The 15,013-nt window shown below is 41.2% G+C and overlaps 1 protein-coding gene across 1 annotated transcript in view; it reads left to right on the top strand.

The window, feature by feature from the left end:
* Positions 1 to 12,327: 12,327 nt before the first annotated feature.
* The window catches only part of SCG3 (secretogranin III), a 36,956-nt gene continuing 34,270 nt past the window's right edge, over positions 12,328 to 15,013 (top strand). The window contains exons 1-4 of the mRNA XM_016224973.2: positions 12,328 to 12,494; positions 13,150 to 13,202; positions 13,708 to 13,753; positions 13,834 to 14,049. Of these exons, the coding sequence (XP_016080459.2) occupies positions 12,404 to 12,494; positions 13,150 to 13,202; positions 13,708 to 13,753; positions 13,834 to 14,049 (406 nt within the window). The 5' untranslated portion in view covers positions 12,328 to 12,403. The remainder of the gene's footprint in view (positions 12,495 to 13,149; positions 13,203 to 13,707; positions 13,754 to 13,833; positions 14,050 to 15,013) is intronic.

Below are 15,013 nucleotides of genomic sequence, written 5' to 3'. Positions count from 1 at the left end.
ATGATTTTCCAGTACTCCTTGGGGCTTTTACTGAATCATGGTCCCTTCCAGTCCCATCCAACTCCCCTGCTGGGGAAAAGTTTCCAGCGAGGGCGATGCCCTTTTCTGGTGCAGTGACTCGGGTAAGGACGCAGAGCGTTAGAAAGGGGAACAAGCATGGGAAGAGGGATGTGCCACACGCCAAGTCCCATGGAGCACTGGCTGTGCAGATGTCTCCTCCTTGAAGGACTGTGTCAAGCAGCAAGGATGGAACGGCTTCCGGCAAAGGTCAAAGAGTAGTTAATTGTAGAGATGTATCATTATTTATTCAATTAATCCTCAATAATTGGACATTTACATTCTTGTTTTTCTTGTTATGAAAAAAACCATGATAAACAGCAGCATTAAATCTTTGCACATCCATGACTACTCAGAACATGTTACTCAGTGTACTAGATGCACAATTCAGTCTCTTGGTGATTTCTACCTTAGCTTCCCTCCTGGCTGGGATTTCATCTTACCTCCCTGTCTCACACGTACATGAGAAACTCTGAGTTAACTCTCCTGGTTCAACCCAAGCCCGGGGAGTGTCCCCAGACCCACACACACCTTTCGGCTGGTCTGTACTATTCTGGCTTTCTACATAGAATTAAAGCAACAGGAACCCAAACTAAACTCTACCATCCACTGGGTGGCAGTATTTCCTAAATGTTGAGTAGAGTATCTGGGAGGAAATAAGCACCTTCTGTTATTTCAAGACTACTTTCCGTGTAAACCCAATCCCAGAAAGTGATGTCCAACGTCACATGAATGGAAAGAGGTAGGATTGTTTCGGCAGAGACTTACTAGGTCAGTACAGTGGTATGGTAATTCTAGAACTTTGCTTTGAGGGTTGCTTCAACAAATAGCTTCTTTTTAAAAGCTTGTGCTAATTTTTCTCATCAAAATATTAGGTTGCAGACTTTTTTCTTTTTTTTAACAGAGAAAAGAAGTCACATATTTTTACTCTTATAACCTGTCAGCATATTATTATATACCTTTCTGATCCGTCTTTCTCTAAGCATATTTCTATAGTTGTAATCAAACTGCACATAACATTAGCTTCTATTTCCTCCTAGCATTAATCAGATTGAAAATTAATATATTGAAATAAAATGTGGTAAAAAATGTTAAGTATACTGATTTCTAGGAGACGTGGTTACAGGTGATTATCCCAGATAGCTAAAGTGTTTTTTTCCTTTCCTTTCTCTATCATGTCATCCTATTTCCTTTGGGATTTCATCTTTCCTCCTTGGCTCACATATATATGAGCAACTGTCTGAGTTAACCCCCCTAGTTCAACCCAAGCCCCCATCGTTTTCCCAGACACACACACACACTCTTAAGTGAGTTCCCTCACGTATCGCCATCTATAGTTATCTGCTTACATATGTTGCTGTGTTAGTTTGGATTCTCTGAACACAGGCTGTAGCGTAGAGTTGTGTGCAGAAGGTTCACTGGGGGCTGTGAAGAGAGAAGGCAGCTTCGGGCTGAGGGAGAAGCTGGCTGCAATGCCGCTGCTCCTGAGGGGGCCCCAGCCAAGCCTGTCAGAGATCTGGAGCAGGGATGGCCCTTAAGAGTTGTCTGAAACTGTGGTAAAGGGGCCAGGCCTTTGTACGTCCACATGAGCTGGTCACTGGCCATGGGCCACCCCCGAGAGGGGGTGTAAACCTGGGTGAGGCAGTTCCCAGTGCAGCGCAAGTGGTAATCTGGGAAAAGCACCACTCTCCTCTGCATTTACTGAGTTTTTATTTGTCATCACTCCTAAAATGGAATCATCATGCAGGCAGAAGCCTTATCTGTCTTATTTAGCGTATTTCCAGTATTTGCTCATTAATATATACATATATTACAAATACAAACCACCCTTTGTTAGAATAGCAAATGAATGGAGGTATAGAGAGTTTGAGGAATCTGCCAGTGGTCTCCCAGTTAGTGAGTGGTGGAGTTGGGTCTCCACATTTCTCATTCCAGTGCCTTCCAGTGCCCATGCTCCTGACTCTTACCAGAACACACAGAGGTTGCTGTTCACACTTAAAACTTTCAGAAGGAAATGGAGCCTCTAAAAATGAAAGATCCCCAGAGAAATCTGAAATGCAAAGGACATAGTTAGGCCAGCTGAGTCTACTCTGATCCCCTCCCAACCTACATTTTGATCTAATGCTCAGCACCAGGGATTCTGTGTTTCATTTTAAAAAGGAAGACTGTCTTTACTCTAATAATAGGTTTTCTGTGTCCACGATTCTCACACTTCTACACTTGATCTTAGCCAAAAGGCTGAGAAGCGATGAGATTGTCACACTTTTAAAAATGTGAAAATATGAAAGCAATTTTGGGCAAATGAGAGAGAGGCAACATGAACCTATTCAAATTCTTTTTTCCCCCTAATCCTCACTGGAGGATATTTTTTCCATTGCTTTTCAGAGAGAGGGAGAGAGAGAGACACACATCGATTGGTTGCCTCCCGTACATGCCTGCAACCAAGGTACGTGCCCTTGACTGGAATCGAACCTGAGACCCTTCAGTCCACAGGCCAACTCTCTAACCACTGAGCAAAACCAGCTAGGGCCTACTCAACTTCTGTAGGTATTCTGAGTATGAATACAGAGGAAGAAACCAGTGACACCATTGTCACTGTTCACCGTTTGCCCTCATCAAGTTCTATCAGTACAATACAGTGAGAATGCTAGGAAGAGACTCTGGGCATGGCTTCGGCAATTAGTGCAAAGAATTTCATATTTGCAAGCCTACATGAAAGGCTGAAATTTTCTAAAGGGATGGGTTAGAAACTCAGCCTCTCAGAGGAATTGTGCTGAGCTCAATACTCAGAGTGATGTAGCCTATTCAACTGTGAAAGCTGTTCAATTACCTGCTTCAAATAAAACAAACGGTCTGACTTGTTTAATTTATTATTTACAGTTCAGTCATAGGCATACGGACAGGGAAGACACCAGTTGGGGGGAGGCACCTGAAGCTTATAAAATTTATGAGATCCTCTTTTTAAAAAGTAACAATACTAAGTTGTGGTATTGTTATGTACCAAAAGTGAATATTTATTTGGATGAGCAAAGAAATCATAACAAATTACTTATCTTGAAAAGCTGTCGAAGAGCAAGTGAAAAAAATCCTGAGTTGAGGGAAAGCTTGATGTAAACAGCATGAAAGAAAATAAAAAGTCAATATCTTCCATTTTCTCCCTCCCTCCAGATCCATTGTCCAATCCACCCTGTGCCCAAGAAGGCTGACTTCTAAGGACAGCCTGCGTGAGTGGCTCCCTTGCCCTCTGGTTTCTGGTTGAGTTCAGCCACAGGGGGCACTGGTAGGAGATGAGAGGAGGGGAGGAGAGTGGAGTCATGAGGTTTATTTTCTTGGCTGTATCTTCTACTAAAGGCTACAGCTCCTGTCAGTGGCCTTCTGGTACAGCTCTCAGGCCTTGGGCAGTAAAATGACTGGGCACAGGGTGCTGCGCCTTCCACGTTGCTTCACCCAAGCTCCGCCCTTACCTGTGATCAGACTTACATTTTTTGTTGTTGTCAATCCTCACCTGAAGATATTTTCCATTGATTTTTAGAGAGAGTGGAAGGGAGAGAGAGAGAGAGAAAGAGAGGTAGATAGAAGCATCGACGTCTCACATGGACTGGTTGCCCCCCGCATGCTCCCCATTCGGGGCCAGGGATGAATCTGCAACCCAGGTACACGCCCCGGACTGGGAATTGAAACCCACGGCCCTTCGGTGCACCGGACGACGCTCTAACCACTGTGAGTAACACGGTCCAGGTCCAGACTTACATTTTTAAAAAATCACTCCGGTTGTTTTAAAGTATGAACTGGAGGAATGGGGGGTTAGGGCAAGAGGAAGGGAAGCAGAGAGATTTGACAGCAACAGTTAAAACCAGGACTGACTTTAAAAGTCTTGAATGTGTGGACACTGAGAAACACAGGACTCTGAGCTCCATTAATTCATTCTACTTTTTCAATCACTGTTTATGTGCCATGTACTATCATAGGCCCTCAGGAGAAAAAGATAAACAACATATTTGAAAGAGATAAGCGGCAAGGAATAATAAAATAAAATAAAAGTAGAGCAAGGTAATGGGATTGGGAGTACAGGGATGGTAGAAGTGGGTACAATTTTAAATAATTCACCACTGAGAAGGTGGCATTTGAAATAAGGCTTGGAGAAGGTGAGGGAGGGAGCCATGTGGAGACTATTACAGGCAGAGGTCACTGTAGAGGCACCGACACAAGGGTATGTTTGGCCATGTCAGGAGAAGCAGAGGCCTGTATAGCTAGAGCTCAGGGGCCTCGGGGAGAGGGGAAGGAAATAAGGTCAGAGGGGCCACAGAGGCCATGTTCTGTAGGGCCTTTCTTGGGGATTTGCTTGGGGAAGAGGCAGCAGAGAAGAGGTAACTGCTCCCCCTTCCTCTCTACCCCACCCCATGGGTCAGCTTGCCCTCCACTTTGGGGAGAGGTGAGCACTCTCACACAGCCTCCTTCTATCCACTGTCCGTGACTGACAGGAGGGGAAATTCATAATCACTCTTAGTTTCTCAGAATGCATTAGTCCTGTCTAATTGTATCTGTGCAGTGTCTAGCAAAAAATGCTGGCCTCGTTCTCCAGTGTCTGTAAAATATTGGCCTCCTAGGAGAAGACAACGGAAATTGCACCATTAACCCTGCAGGGACATCGGCAGCTAAGTCACTTGGGGCCCCCTTGGCAGCAGCGTGCTTACCGGGATGGCTGGGGGCAGGCTTTGGAGCCCCAGAGCAAAGATATTGATTTTCTGTTCCACTGAGGAAGATGTTTAAGTGTATTTTCAGAAAACCTTTTGGAGAAAAAGAGGAAATAAAAAGTTTCCCCTATTACTCTCTCCTCTTGTAAGCAGTCAATTTAAAATAAACCTTTTTATAAAGATTTTATTATGAAAAAGTTCAAGCACATGCAAAATTTGAGAGGGTTTAAATATTGAATCTCTGAGTATTCATTACCCAGATCCAATAATTATCAACTAATGGTCAATTATATTTTGTCTATTTATCTAACTATATATTTTTTTCTGTGGTATTTTAAAGCATATCCCAGGCATCAATATGTGTTGAGCACTTACTATATGTCAAACACTGTTCTAGATGCCCAAAATACAGCAGTGAAAAAAGTACAGTATACAGACAAAAATCCCTGTCCACAAAAATCTCACAGTCTAGTTGGACAGAAAGATAAAAATAAATTCAACAAGTGAATAGTATGGTATGTTAGGTGATAAGTGCAATGGAGAAATATAAGGCAGGGGAGGGGAAGGAGAGTGAAGGTGCAGGACTTACAACTTTAAAATATATTTTTATTGATTTCAGAGAAAGGGAAAGAGAGAAAAACATCAATGATGAGAGAAAATCATTAATCGGCTGCCTCCTGCATGCCCCTTCCTGGGGATAGAGGCTGCAATCCAGACATGTGCCCAGACTGGGAATTGAACCGCGACCACCTGGTTCATGGGTCGACCGACACTCAACCACTGAGCCATCCCAGCCAGGCGAGGAGTTATAGCTTTAGATAAAAGGGTCAGGGTATGTGTGCTGAACTTTGGGATGCACTGCTCAGATTTCACTTCAGGACCAAAGGATTTCATCCCCAGCTCCTCAAAAGAACCCCTTCATCTAAGGTTATAACTGCTTCCTGGGAAGGCCAACACCGAGTGACTGATTATGCAAGAATATAAATGCCTACACCTCTAGCTTCAACTCAGGACAGATTGGCTAAAGCTTCCATTGAAACTATGTTGGGGCTTAACTTCCCCCTCTGCCAAATCCTGCATCTTTCCCAGGCTTTCCCTTCCATAGTCGTTGGTTCTAGAGGTTATCTTAATAAACTCCCTGCATGTTAATCTCCATTTTGGGGTCTGCATCCCAGGGAACCCAACCTGAGACAGTAGGCCTCCCTAAGAACATGGCTACTTAGCAAAGATATGTATGTGAAGGACTGAGCCCTGATGATAAGGCATTCCAGTGGAGAACCACACTGGCAGAGTAGCTGAGAGCTCTTTAAGGAGCTGGCAGCTCCTGGCACTGCAAGACAATCCTCCCCCTCCAATGTGGGACAGCCATAATCATCTCAGCATTTGAAGGCCAAAGGTAGATAGGCAATCCTCTGTCACTGCATTGATTTAAGCAAAGGGATTTCCAGATGCTGTAGGAAGGGCTGAGAAACGAAACATGCGTAAGACAAGATCCTTTCCCTGGAAGAGCTCACAGTTTAGAGGGACAGCCAGCTAGATATGTAAGCAGATAATTACAGTGAGAGATACTATTTTAAGCTATATGTATAAAATATTTTCTTAGAAAAAAACACACACCAAAAGGACATAAACCAAAAGTTAGCAGTGGTTCTCTCTGATTTTTCCCCCCTTTTTGCTCCTCGGTATTTTCAGAATATTTTCTGCAATGTGTATTTAATATTTTTGAAATAAGAAGAAAATGCGCATGTACAAAAAGCACAATGGGATACATGCTATATTGGAAGTGTGCACAGTATTATGAGGAAGCAGCTAACATGTCTGGGGAAGTCAAAGAGAACCTGGCAACATCTACCTTTCCAGTCTTACACTCATATGTGTCTTTCGCATGCCAGCCAAAGGCAATGCATGGCTTTCTTTGGATCCTGGTCCAAGCAAACCATCTGTAAAAATATTTATAAGGCAAGTGGGGAAATTTGAACTCTGCCTGGATATTTGATGATACTAAGGTATTATTATTATTATTATTATGAAGCATGATAAAGGCATTACAGTAATGTTGGAAAAATTCCTTATCTTTTAGGTAAACATACTGACATACTTATGGATGAAGTGATATGAAGTCTAGGATTTTTATGGGTAAATAATCCACTGGGGTGCAAAGTGATTGGAAATAAAAAATAAAAAGCAAGGTCATGAGTTAATGATTATTGAAGTTGGGTAATGAATGCATGGGAGTGCACGTCAATATTTTCTCTACTTTTGTGTTTGAATTTTTTTATAATAAAATATGCAACAATAATTAATATAACAATATTTTCTATAATAAATTAAAACATCCTTCAAACATATCTTCAAGTCTCAGCTCAAAAGGCATCTTTACTAGTGAATGAGCAAATGACAATCAATCCATGTGCTTGCTGATGCCTCAACACACAGCACTCAACTCACTGGGCATTGCATGTTGTCTATTTTATGATCATCTGATCTGTGTCAATGACACTTGTCTTACAATTTCAAAATATATCTTTTATATCATTCAACCTTTATAATGTGCTTGCACACAATAATAAAATATTTTAATCATTTTATTATTAAGAAAAGAGGCATCTTTTCTTTGAAACCTTTCTTTTTTATCTTAATTTTTATTATGAAAAAATTTAAGTATATACAAAAACAGAAGATTATAAAGAACTCCCCTACTAGTAATCACCCCGATTCAGTAATTATCAATGTTTTTGAATACTTGTCATGTTTGTTTTTGAGGGGTAGAAGCACGTTAATAAAAATCTTACACTGTTTTTCATTTCGCTCTTAAGCTCTAAAAACCATCAATATTACCTTACATTGGCCTGAGTGCTCTTATCACACCTAACAAAATTAACAATAATTCCTTGATGTCCTCTATATTCAGTCCATATTCAAATTCCCCAGGTCTCTCAAAAATATCTTTTTATAGCTAGTTTATTTTAATCCAATTTTATACAAGATCTCCACATTGTATTTAGTTATTATGTCTTTCCGGTCTTTTTCATTTTTAAAATTTTTAATTTATTTTAAAAATTAAATTTGTTGGGATGACATCGGTTAATAAGATTATATAGGTTTCAAGTATACATTTCTATGATACATCATCTGTATGTAGCATTGTGTGCTCACCACCCAAAGTCGAATCATTTTCTATCACCGTATCTTTGGCCCCTTTCCCACCTCCCACCCCCTTCCCTCTGGTAATCACCACACTGTTGTCTGTGTCTATGAGTTTCAGTTTTATGTCCCATGTAAGAGTGGAATCATATGGTTCTTAGCTTTTTCTGATTGACTTATTTCACTCAGCCTAATGTTCTCAAGGCCCATCCATGTTGTCGCAAATGGCAGCGCTTCGTCTTTTCTTATGGCTGAGCAGTAGTCCATAGTATATATGTGCACATCTTCTTTATCCAGTCCCTACCAAAGGGCACTTTAGTTGCCTCCGTGTCTTGGCCTCTGTGAATAGTGCTACAATGAACATAGGGGTGCAGATCTCTTTGCAAATAAATGTTTTCGAGTTTTTCAGGTAGATACCCAGAAGAGGGGTTGCTGGGTTATGTGGTAACCCTAATTCTTAATTTCTTGAGGAATCGCCATACTGATTTCCATAGTGGCTGTACCAGTTTACATTCCCACCAGCAGTGATGAGGGCTCCTTTTCTCCACCACCTCTCCAACATTTGTTATCACTTGTCTTGTTGATAACAGCTGTTCTAACGGTGTGAGGTGGTATCTCATTGTAGTTTCCCTAATAGCTAGTGAAGCTGAGCATCTTTTCATATATCTGTTGGCCATTTGTATGTCTTCTTGGGAGAGGTGTTTGTTCAGGTCCTCTGCCCATTTTTTAATTAGATTGTTTGTCTGGTGTTGAGTTGTATGAGTTCTTTATAAGTTTTGGATATTTCCCTAGTTGGTTCGGCTCAGTCGTTAGAGTGTTGGCCAGCTGACTGAAGGGTACTGGGTTCCATTCTGGCCAAGGGCACATACCTCGGTTGCAGGTTCAATCCCCCGCCCCAGTCAGGATGTGTCTCTTTCACATCAATGTCTTTCTCCAAAAAACCAATGGAAAAATATCCTCCGGTGAGGATTAAAAAAAAAATTTGGATATTAACCCCTTGTTGGAGCCATTGTTTGCAAATATCATCTCCCATTTGGTCGGCAGCCTTTTTGTTTTGTTGGTGGTTTATTTTGCTGTGCAGAAGCTTTTTAGTTTGATACAGTCCCATTCATTTATTTTGCTTTTACTTCCCTTGCCTTTGGAGTCCAATTAATAAAATATTCTCTAAGACCAAGGTTCATAAGCTTAGTACCTATGTTTTCTTCTATGTAATTTATTGTGAAACCTTTCCTGACTGTTCATTTCATTATTTGCACTCCACTTGAACTCCACACATACAACAGGGAACCAATAACACACTCTTGTGCTTATTTGTTCGTTTATATTTAAATGGGATCAATGTGTAGCACATGACACCTATTCAGTAAATTGTTATGGGTTGTTATTGTTGTTATAATCACAGTCCTTTCTATTAGACTACAAGACCAGTGATCATATCTTAGTTGTTTTTGCCTACCTCAATACCTGGTACATTTCAACTGCTCAATAAACATCTGTTACATGAATGAGTGAATAAATAAAACATATGAAAGGATTACTCCATTCATAGACCCATATTAAGTTCAGCAAAAACATTCATAAGAATGAGGAATATAAACTAATTCATGCCTTACAATTTACTCATTTGATCAGAAACATAACATGTTCCTAGGCTTAGTGTCCATTTAACACAGTCACTCTGAGTCCAAATGGCAGAGAATAGTCAAATATCTTTTTTATGATTGGCTAGCATTATAATGACCTCAATAACCATCTTTTACCTCCTTTCCATCCTGAGCCTCTCCTAACTGCAAGCACATATTGAGGGGAGGGGTAAGTCAGGAACAGGACAAAGAATGGAGTGAGGCTGAAGTATTAGGTCAGCAATAGAGCTCCAGAATCAGTGAATGGCTATTTCACATAATATTTGGTGATGTTTCTTAAAAGCCGAAACCATTTCGTGACTTATTTTTTAGGCTGTGCCAAAATATTCCTGACATCGCCCTAGCCGGTTTGGCTCAGTGGTTGTGATAGGGGCACTTATAAAGTCCAAAGATTGAACACCTGAATTAATCTGAAATATAATTATATTACTTATAAAACTGTAGAACACATATACTTATGTGAGCAGGGATTTAAGGTTTTTTTTCCTTAAATTTCTTTTTCCTAGGCCTTTATACCCATATACTCCCCTTGACTCCAGACAAAGCAATTAAGGAGGTGATGCATCTGTGAACAATGTATCCTTGAACAGGCATGATCAGGCCGGCCCAACCAAGAGTCAAGATATCATCTTATCGAGACATCTCCAGAAGACCAAGAACAATAACTGATGCCTATGAACCCCTGGGGCTACACAATAGCTGCATGCCATTCCCAGACTCAGTTTACCCCATTTCCCTATACAACCTTATCCTTCAGGCTATTCCCAAAGACAGGTTTTGGATGCTTGTATGCTCCCTGTCTTCTTGGCTGGCCGGCCTTCTCAATAAGTGCCTTATCTGATTCAAGCCTGCCTCCTCTAAATTGGATACAGTAACAGGCAGCCCAGACCCCACCGGGGTTTCCCAGTAACAGTTAGAGCACTGGCCCACGGACTGAAGGGTCTCAGGTTTGAGTCCAGTCAAGGGCATGTACCTCAGTTGCAGGCTCGATCCCCAGCCAGGGTTAGAGTGAATGGGGGAGGCAACCAATTGATGTGTCTCTCTCACATCCCCCCCCCCCCCCCCCCCGCCTTCCACTCTCTCTGAAAAGCAATGGAAAAAATATCTTCAGGTGAGGATATAAAAAAAAAAATTCCTGACATCAAAATTACTTGATATAAACTGTACCCACTTGATCTCCACAATAACAATGTGAGATAAAAAGAGCCTACTATCTCTGTTTTAAGGAAGAGGAGATAGGAAATTTACTCTTAACTTGGCTGGGATTTTAAATTGTGATTTAAATTTTAAAATGCAGTATTCTGGGATAATAATGCTATTTATCCTTGCCAAGAAACAACTATCTGTTTTAAAGCAACTATTAGATTTAAAGTACTCATAGATTCTTAAAGGAGGCATTCGGTGACTTCCAAACTCAAAAACCTCAAGGAGGGAGATTTGTTTGTCAGCTTGTTTGTTTGTTTGTTTGTTTTTAGGTACTTGAATGACTAACTTGCTCCTTGAAAAGCAGGGGTGCAGAAATCAAAGGACTGATTGTGCTGAATCTTTCTCTTCCATCATTATTCAGACTGGTTCCCAGCATGCTGCAGTCCAAAGGAAAGGGTCCAAGCTCTGTTTAAAAATCAGAGACTAAAGAGCTTACTCAGCACCCTGCTCACATTAGCATTGCTTGCTTTCATCTTTAAAAGTCCTTTATTACACAGTAATCTTGTGTTTCTGGGAATAGTCTCAGAATATAGAAAGCACCTAATTATGATGAAAAATGCTTTTTATCACTACCCCCTTTCTTCAAGGACCCCTGAAACAACCAGGTTTTTAGACATAATTGAGTCCTGAGGAAGAATTTTACAGAAGTGCAGCTATGTATTGTTGTTTACTTTTTGGTGGGGTGGAGGGGCTGCTGTCCTCCTTGGTGAGAATGGGAAATTTTAGAATAAAACTGGCCCTTGCTGCTCACCTGCCCAGGCCTGATGAGGACATTCACTCTTAGAGGAACAGGCAATGATTTTTTATTTTTATTTGTATTTTTTAGTTCTGTTTCCGTATCTAGGAGTGAGAGTGTGTTGCAGCAGTCTGACTATTTGAAAGAATGTTTCTTGAATTTCCCAATTAAAAAAGACTCCATAGAGCTGAGACACAAATAAGGGCACCAAGGGACGCTTGGTATATCAACCCAATCACCAAAGGCGGGACTTTTCTAAGGATTATATCTACCTTTTAACAAGATGGGATGGAAAGAAGCAATTCTGGAGCAGATATCTCGGAATAATCCCCAAGCAGACCCTTTCACACAGGTTATCTAGCTTTCCTTGGCAGGTGCGCGGGCAGAGAAGGCCTTTGGTCTCCTTGAGGCCGTGTTCACTTGGGGAATTGCGACAATGAGGTCCAAGCTCACGGCAGTCCAGGTGACCCTGAGCCAGGAGCAGCCCTACGACTGCGGCACAGAAAATACGCTAGCCGATCCGTCCCCCCCCCCCCCCTTCCCAGGGGGTTGGAGTAGCTTTGGAGTCGCTGACGCCATCCCTCCCGCCTCCGGCTTGCAGGGAGCATGCGCCTCCCCCCTCCCCAGGTCTCAAGGAGACGGGGTGCGGCTACGCCCTAGCGGCTCGGCGGCCGGCCCCCCGCACGGGAACTTCAGCACCCCCGGGGCGGACAGCGCCCGCCTCCACCTGCGACCTGAGCCCGGGCGCCCGGAGCCGTCGCTCGGGAGCCGACGCAGCTCCTCCCGCAGCCGGGTTCCCACCACCTCCCTGCCCGCACCCGCCCTCCTAGCTCTTCCTGTTTTCACTCCTCTTTTTCATTCATAACAAAAGCCACAGCTCCGGGAGCCCGGCGCCAGGCCGGTTCTGAAGCCAAGCGTGGAAGATGGGGTTCCTCTGGAGCGGCGCTTGGATCCTGGTGCTGGCGGTCCACAGCAGCCCGGCTCCAGCCTTCCCCCAGCCGGGGGGCGGCCGAGGTACGGGACCTCTCCTTCCCTCCTCCCCCCGCCGCGCCGCGGAAGGTGGAGCTGGGCTTAGGCAATGGGCTGCGCATCGCCCGGCCTCATTTTCTGGTCAGGTCACATCCGTGCACGTTGACAGAGAAATCAGTCCGAGTTTGGAGACAGATCCCCCTCACTTTTGGTGTGATAGAGCAATAACCCGAGTTGTTTTGAAAGGTTTTATTTTGAAATTGGGAGGGGGTGGCTTTTCTGCCTAATAAAGTGCTTGGGTTTGGTTTTTTCTTTCTAGTTGTCTTACAGTCTTTCTTAGATACTCTATTCATAACAGGTTCGATAAAAGGGCTTTTAATGTGCTTATAATACCAGTCCAAATTGTGCTGTCTAGCTGAAAACAGCTGGTAAGCCAAGTGTTAGAACTATATGTTAGGTTCTGGTCAGAAAAAAAAGTGTAATTCTCTTAACTCAGGAAATACAGCAGGATAGTGAGCAAGGCAACGTGATGGTCATTGTTATCGTATAATCTCGATCATCTTTGTTAATATATATTTTTGTTTCATGCTTATTCAAAATATGTCTCCTATTGTTTTTCTTTATGAAGGTTTTATTTCATAAGAGACATATTGCGTCTTTCCAATACACAATTAAATTTATATTTTTGTGTTTATTCTAGACAAACCTGTACATAATAGAGAATTAAGTGCAGAAAGACCTCTGAATGAACAGGTAGGTCAAAAATAAAATTATAAATGCTGTTTCAATTTATTTTGTATATGTAATTATGTATGACATTTTAGTTTATTTAATAATGTAATTATGTTAGGAAACTTTAGACATTTTGAATTCACAAACTTCAGGGGGTTAATAATAAATCAACAGAAACTAAGATGGGAAATATAATTTTGTAATATCTATGCAATATCTATATAATTCATAGAGCTGACTATATAATACCTAGTAAGGGCCACATCACATCCATTCTATTGAAAGATTGCTTAATTTATCAGAGATTTATTTTTCACCAATATTGTAAGAGAAGGGGATTAATACTTATGGACCATCTGCCTTTCATTTTATGTCACTTATGTCATTGCTTTGAGACAGAGATTATTATCTACATTTTACAAATAAGAAAACTAAATCCTATGGAGATTAGATCATTTATCTGTCATATTTTGTAAGTGGTGGAACAATGATTTAAAACCAGGCCTCTATCCTATTTGTTTCACAGATTGCTGAAGCAGAAGCAGACAAGATTAAAAACACATACCCTCCAGGTAAAAAGAAACTATACTGATGTTAATTTAAGTGATGTAGGCTATGAGAATCTTAGCTAAAATGGGGGCTTTTCTTTCAGAAAACAAGCCAGGTGAAAGCAATTATTCCTTTGTTGATAACTTGAGCCTGCTAAAGGCAATAACAGAAAAGGAAAAATTTGAGAAAGAAAGACAATCCATAAGAAGCTCCCCATATGATAATAAATTGAACATGGATGATGTTGATTCAACCAAGAATCGAAGACTAATTGATGATTATGATTCTACTAAGAGTGGACTGGATCATAAATTTCAAGGTAAACGAGGGGGAAAAATTGGCTACCTATTTTCTCTAATTTGGAGTTTCTTATTATGGATTAGTAGAAAGTCCTATACTTTAAAAAATGTATCTCTTATATTCTCACAGTCCTCTATTAGTCATGTCCAAAACTGAGATAAAGCCCAAATTTACTGACAATGCACAAAGCCCCAGCTCCACAGAAGCCCAAACTTTATTTTTTCTTTAAAGATCTCTTTACTGATACTTTGAAAAAAATTTAAACCTATTATTTATATTTTATTCTATTTAATATTTAACATTTAATATTTTAACTATTAGTACCAACAAAATACCATAATTCTCAAATAATTAATACCCCCTTCCCCAATGCGAAATACCCATTATCCCCTTTCCAGGGGTCTCTTTCTAGCTATAGCCTTTCTCCTTAGGTCATTCTAACTTTTTCATGATTCAGTTGCCATCTATGTCCTGATGTCACATATCACTAGCCTAGACTCTTCTGATATATATACTTGACATGGGCAAGATTAATCTCATAATATCTGTATACCTTACAACCTAGCCTCTTAGAGTGCTCTCTCTCTAAGAAAGGCACTACTCCTCATGAAATTTTTCAAGACAGAAATCTAGGCATTAAACTATTTCTCTTTTTCCTTGCCTCTCAAATTGTAATCCAGCAATCTTATCAATTTCACCGGTATCTGTCACTTGTTTTTCTCTATTTTTAATCACCAATCTCTAATCATGTGTCACTTCAACTCAGCAACATCTTTTAATGAGTCTCCCAGCATCTGCTTTTCCCCCCTCCAACTCTTCTTCACGTAGCAGCCAGGGTGATCTTTGCAACACACAAACATGTTATTCTTTTGCATAAAACCCATTAATAGACTCCCGTTTCTCTTGGTATAAAAACCAGAATCCTTAACATAGCTTCTACAGTCCTGCATGGACTGATTCCTTTCTACTTTTCTAGGTTCATC

Source organism: Miniopterus natalensis, chromosome 1, assembly GCF_054644295.1.
Source record: "Miniopterus natalensis isolate mMinNat1 chromosome 1, mMinNat1.hap1, whole genome shotgun sequence".
NCBI lineage: Eukaryota > Metazoa > Chordata > Mammalia > Chiroptera > Miniopteridae > Miniopterus > Miniopterus natalensis.
This window is presented reverse-complemented; position numbering and strand designations above follow the sequence as displayed.